At 47.0% G+C, this 5,285-nt stretch overlaps 1 protein-coding gene across 2 annotated transcripts in view; it reads right to left on the bottom strand.

The window, feature by feature from the left end:
* Positions 1-267: 267 nt before the first annotated feature.
* The window catches only part of MYNN (myoneurin), a 7,456-nt gene continuing 2,438 nt past the window's right edge, over positions 268-5,285 (bottom strand). The window contains exons 3-8 of one of the 2 annotated variants that reach the window (XM_010133082.1): positions 4,694-5,276; positions 3,265-3,424; positions 2,489-2,667; positions 2,146-2,229; positions 1,691-1,777; positions 268-536 (exon numbers count right to left, since the gene is read on the bottom strand). In XM_010133082.1, the coding sequence (XP_010131384.1) occupies positions 268-536; positions 1,691-1,777; positions 2,146-2,229; positions 2,489-2,667; positions 3,265-3,424; positions 4,694-5,276 (1,362 nt within the window). The remainder of the gene's footprint in view (positions 537-1,690; positions 1,778-2,145; positions 2,230-2,488; positions 2,668-3,264; positions 3,425-4,693; positions 5,277-5,285) is intronic. The other variant, XM_010133083.1, reaches the window with a different exon arrangement.

Raw genomic sequence — 5,285 nt, forward strand, 5'->3', positions numbered from 1 at the left:
TTAACATATTTAACAGAGAATTCTTAAGGCAGGTGTTGCTGGAAAGGAACCGGCCCCTGGAAATCAGTGTTAATTGCAAAGAGAACGTGACTGTAGATTAGCACAATTCAACAAAACCCGAAAGACAGCACTGCACCCTGAAATGCCGGACAAGCGTCTCTACACAGAGGAAAACCAAGACCAAGTGACTGCTTGCTTGATTCTGTTCATCTTACCAAAGGTAGGTGAGTTCAGCCCCAGGGACCGCAGGGGCTCTGTACTGCCCTGTCAGTACAACTGCTGCAAGAAAATAAACTGCGGCTCTGAATATCCTGTCACGGCAGATCTCAGCAGCGTTTCTGACGAAGGAGACTGACTGCCCGTCACGGGAAGCAGCATCTGATGGTCTTCGCTCCCAATGGGAAGAGGAAGTGCTAAAGACATCTCGGAGGGTTTCACATCGATGGACTCCGATAAAGGGCTTTTCTGACTCTGAATGGGTTCTTGTTCATTGAAAGAATTATCAAGCGCGTTAGAATCAGGGGGGGTTTCAGATCCTGGAGGAAAAAAACAAACCAAAACAAAAAGAAATGTTCAAATGCTCCTGCACAAATTCTGCAAATTCCCTTTCAACTGACTGTCGAAACAAACACTTGCTGTGTCAAAGGCTGCCGGGACAGCTGGGCTATCCCTGGCTGCCATGTGCCGCGAAAGCAGAACGGGCTGTAAATATGCTGAATGCACCATGAATCCCACCCTCTGCTGCTTGCAGCACGACAGCTAGAGAGATAACGCCCTCCACCCTGATCTCCCCTTGGCACAGTACAGAAGATAACAAATCCTTAACATCACTGAACAACACAGCTTTGGAAAACATGTAATTATGACAGTTTCCTTCAGATTTTCTGCTCCAATGCCTGCTATTCCTCTTTTCATTTAACAGAGGCAAAGGAATTCTGGTGAAGGGACTTAAGGACGGACAGAGAAGGAGGCATGTGGAGCTAGTCCTGAAAGAGGCCAGCCAGCTGCACATCTCTGCGCTCTGCACCACAAGTAGGATGCAGATGTCAAATGGCTTCCTAATCAAAACCTGGTATCTAGAAGAGGAATTCAATGTATTAGAGAAGTCTTTTTAGAGCAGGATTGGCAGCTGGGAGCATTCTGCCAGCTGCCTGACCCTGCGTGGTTGCTAATCCCACTCAGACTTGGGTCAATATTGGGTTAATATTGACAAAAATCTTTCACTGCTCTATTAAAACCACTTGTGCCTTCAAGATGTAACTCCTGTAGCCAGTGCCCTGTTCACCTCAGTTATCAGCTCACAAAGCCACGCTCCTTCGGCATATAGTCAGAAGAGTTCAACAATTCCCTGCAGTTCAGACTGTGCCTTCAGGTGGGAAGCTCTCACAAATTACCAGGACTAGAAAGCAAATAGTCACGTACAGAAATTCTTGCCAGCAGCAAACCACTTCTATGTTGCTCAACCTGTGTTTGCCGTAGCAATGCAAATGCTTGAAAACTTGTCTGGAAGCTGCTTTAAAGCATGTACATCAAGCTTTAGCAGGTGCTTTGGGCTCTGAAGAGAGCCACTATCCAAAAGCCTTTTATTTTCTAATTTTAGGGCCGGATGAGCAAAAAAAGAGTGTTATTCAGCACTGAAGACAGAACAGTCGATGTAGTTTCTTACCCTTTCTTTGCACAAGGAACTCACCTGTGTGAACTTTTGTTTTGTGCTTCTTGAGATTTTTTATATCTGTGTAAGAATTTCCACACATTTCACAGATAAATGGTCTTTCACCTGAAAAAAACCCAAATGGTTGAGCAGTTAGAACAGTCTTGAAATTGAAAGAAAACAGAGTTACAGATGTAGGATCATGGGTTTCAATGATGTATTTTAAACTACAACTTTGTAACTCTGTTATTTCATATTAGAAAGTAAAGCCATGATCACACATCAACAGCAACTCTGTTACACAGACACTAGTCTGAAAAAGGCAATCAAAAAAAATTAACATAATTTAAAGAAAATATCTGATAATGCAGAGATACATGAACTAAGAAACTCTTCTATTTTTCAGTACAGCACAACATGGTGTATTTTACAGGCAAAAGGGTAAAGGTAGAGTAGTATTTATAGCGCAGCAAGCAGCTTGTCTGCAAACTGACCTGTATGGGACCGAAAATGTTTATTGAGCTCTCCAGAGGAAATAAAACTCTTTTCACAAATGCCACAGATATATGGCTTCTCTCCTAAAGGAAACACAAGGAGTTTGTTATTTCGATACATAAACCACAAAACACGTAAAGAACAAGTCAAAGTGAGACAGAGGTAATGACCAATGGGAGAAAGAGCTCCCTAAACCAGAGTCAAAGGGAAAAACCAGGAGAAAGGAGCTGGACGACAACTCCAGAGCTAACTCCAGGCCATCACCCATCTCCCACCCCTCTGCAGAGCCCGCCCTCCCCTGCCCGGCCTGCTCTGGCCCCACAGTGCTCTGTCTCCCGTCACCTGTGTGTTTTCGGGAATGGGTGATGAGAGAACTGGAGACGGCAAAGGCTTTCCCGCAGCTGTCACACACGTAGGGTTTCTCCCCAGTGTGGCGGCGCACGTGGTAGGTGAGCGTGCTAGCCTGAGCGAAGCGCTGGCCGCACCGGTCGCACACATAGGGCTTCTCACCGCTGTGCTTCCTGCCAACAAACACAGGCATCAGTGATTGTCTGGCAGGAGGAGAGGCAACACCCACGGCTAAGTAACCATCCTCCATGAGTATTTTATCCCTTTGTGCTCATGGTCTGTGAACTAAAAGAAACGTCACAACTGTGAGCTTGGCTTTGAGCTGGCAGTTTCTCACAGAGTGAAATCCGCGCTCTGTCGACCCTGGGAATTCAGCACACTGAAAGGCAAAATGATGATTCCCAACACAGGAACATAATTCCCGCTCCTGCCAAAAAATGCGAGAAGAGTGAACAGTGAGAGCTGTGCTATTTCGCTTCCCACCGAGGAACATCTCCTCTCTGGTGCTACACAGAGTGTAAAACAAACCCCACATCACTGCCTAAGGACACCAGCGGCTCGGCTGGAAGGCTCACAGACCATAAACCGCTTCCCTAACGAGCAAATCCGCAGAGGCAGTGATTGTTACACAATGTGAGAAAAGACCCACCAGAAAAGGAGTAGAAATGACCGAGTTCAGTAATTACGTGTAACTCTTGCTCATGCTGGAGTCAATGATTCCGTTTATTTCCACACAGGGATGAGGATTTCAGGGTCTCACGTGTGCCTACCTGGCGTGGATCTTCAGGTTGCTCGATGTTGCAAACTGGAGGTTGCAGACGTCACACTTGTACGGTTTCTCTTCTCCATGGTGCATCCGGCTGTGGAACACCAACTGGCACTTCTGAGCAAAGCCTTTGTCGCACAGTTCACATTTGTATGGCTTCTCCCCTACGGAAAATAAAACCCTTGTGCTCGCTGCAACCTTTCCAGTCCATCACCCAACTCGGGTGTCCGGCCTAATACTTCTTCGAATAACATCTTGGGACATCCCATAATCAGTCCTCTGAAGTGGAATGTGCACAGTCCAATCAAGAACTCAACAATTTGTAAGCATATTGTGTACATAAAACCTTCAAAAATAACAGTATTGGTCATCTAACCTGCCATCTAGCAGCGAACACCATGGAACTCCTGGCCTGCTTAGGCAAAAGCTGCCAGCACAACACCCTCACACTAGAAAATGCAGCTGATATTCCTACCAGCAAACTGCCCCTGAATCCTGCTCCCAAGCTCCATGTTGCATAAGAACCTGAGTCTCTCCCTCGCTTACAGACAGAGCAGGGCATCCTCCTGCATCCTCACCTCAACTCCTCCCACTTCACCTCCCTGCACCTTCACAGCTTCCTGGAAAGGGCTCCACTGCTGGCCTCTGCTCAGAGTTTTCCAAAGGGGAAAAGAGCAGAAGTAAACAACTTTATATCTGATTCTCTGTTACGTCAGAATTCTGAAGAAAGAGAACGACGTAAACCAGGTCCCTCTGCTGCTCGCTGGGCTTAGTACAGCAGCAACGGCCACAGCAGAACTGCAGCTAGGCCAGATCGCCTGGAGAACCAACCATCCAACCCACCATCAATTTGTTTGAGAGCTGTTGACACAACACAAGCTCCTGGCAACACTATTGAAAGCAGAGCTGGTAACACCATCACAGTTTCAGTTCCACCTCTTACTACATAAAATCCCAAATGCTGAAGCAATTCAGCTATCCACCCTGGTTTTTTTGAAGACCCTATAGAAGAAGTTACCTGCTTGTCACAAGATAGCAGGTTTCCCCCACTTTGGTTATCAAACCCGTATCAGGATTTGAAGTTTAAAAAAATCCACAGAAATTCCGGTGTCAAGTAAAGGGAGTTTTTCTTGCTCTACTGGTGACAGCTTTTGGCACTCCAGCGTTAAAGGACAGCCAGCTCTTCTGAGTCTTTCCAGAATCAGGATGTTCAGACTGGTAAAGTCCTCTCTAGCTATCTGAAGTAGAAACCACGATTTTGTACTGAAAAATGCTGAAACATTTCACGCTGCCAGGACACAGGCACTATCCCTGAACGCATACCAGCAGCAGACCAAATTATTTGAATGCACAGATCTTTCCAGTGCTGTATTCACAGGCTCTGTGACCTGTTCCAGGTCTCCACAGCCCCGGAGACAAGGCCAGCGGCTTACCTGTGTGAGTTCTTACATGTGTTTTCAACTGGTTGCACTGGGTGAAGGCCTTCCCACAAAGCTGACACACGTAGGGTTTCACTCCTTTGTGTATCCTCATGTGTCGACGGAGACTACTCGCTTCGGAGAAGACTTTTCCGCAGGTGTTGCACACCGGCTTGGCTTTGGAGTACTTCTGGTCGAGCTCTTCGCCCGCACTCTCCAGCGGGTAAGCGTTCTTTTCACTGGCTATGTTGGCCATGCAGTGCTCCTTCAGCGCACAGTTCGGCTGCGGCTTCCCCCGATTCTGCTTTGCTGCAATGGTCTGAACCAGCATATCCTGCGCTGCCAGTGTTTCGCTTTCCACCACAGCCGCCAGCTGCAGCTCGGAGTTATCACTGCCCTGGGCAGCCTGCTCCGTGATCTGTGTGGCCAGTTTATTTGCATCCAAAAACAGCTCAATGGATGTGTTCTCAGTCACGTCATTCTGATACTGTACAGATTTATTCTGGATGCTTTTGGGGGAGCTGAAATTCTTCTTGCGCTTTTTGGTTTGAGGAGATTTCTTCTCTAAAGCTGCTTTCTTTGCTGGCGGTTGAAGCAGCTCTGCAGC

Source organism: Buceros rhinoceros, unplaced genomic scaffold, assembly GCF_000710305.1.
Source record: "Buceros rhinoceros silvestris isolate BGI_N320 unplaced genomic scaffold, ASM71030v1 scaffold35503, whole genome shotgun sequence".
NCBI classification, from domain to species: Eukaryota; Metazoa; Chordata; class Aves; order Bucerotiformes; family Bucerotidae; genus Buceros; species Buceros rhinoceros.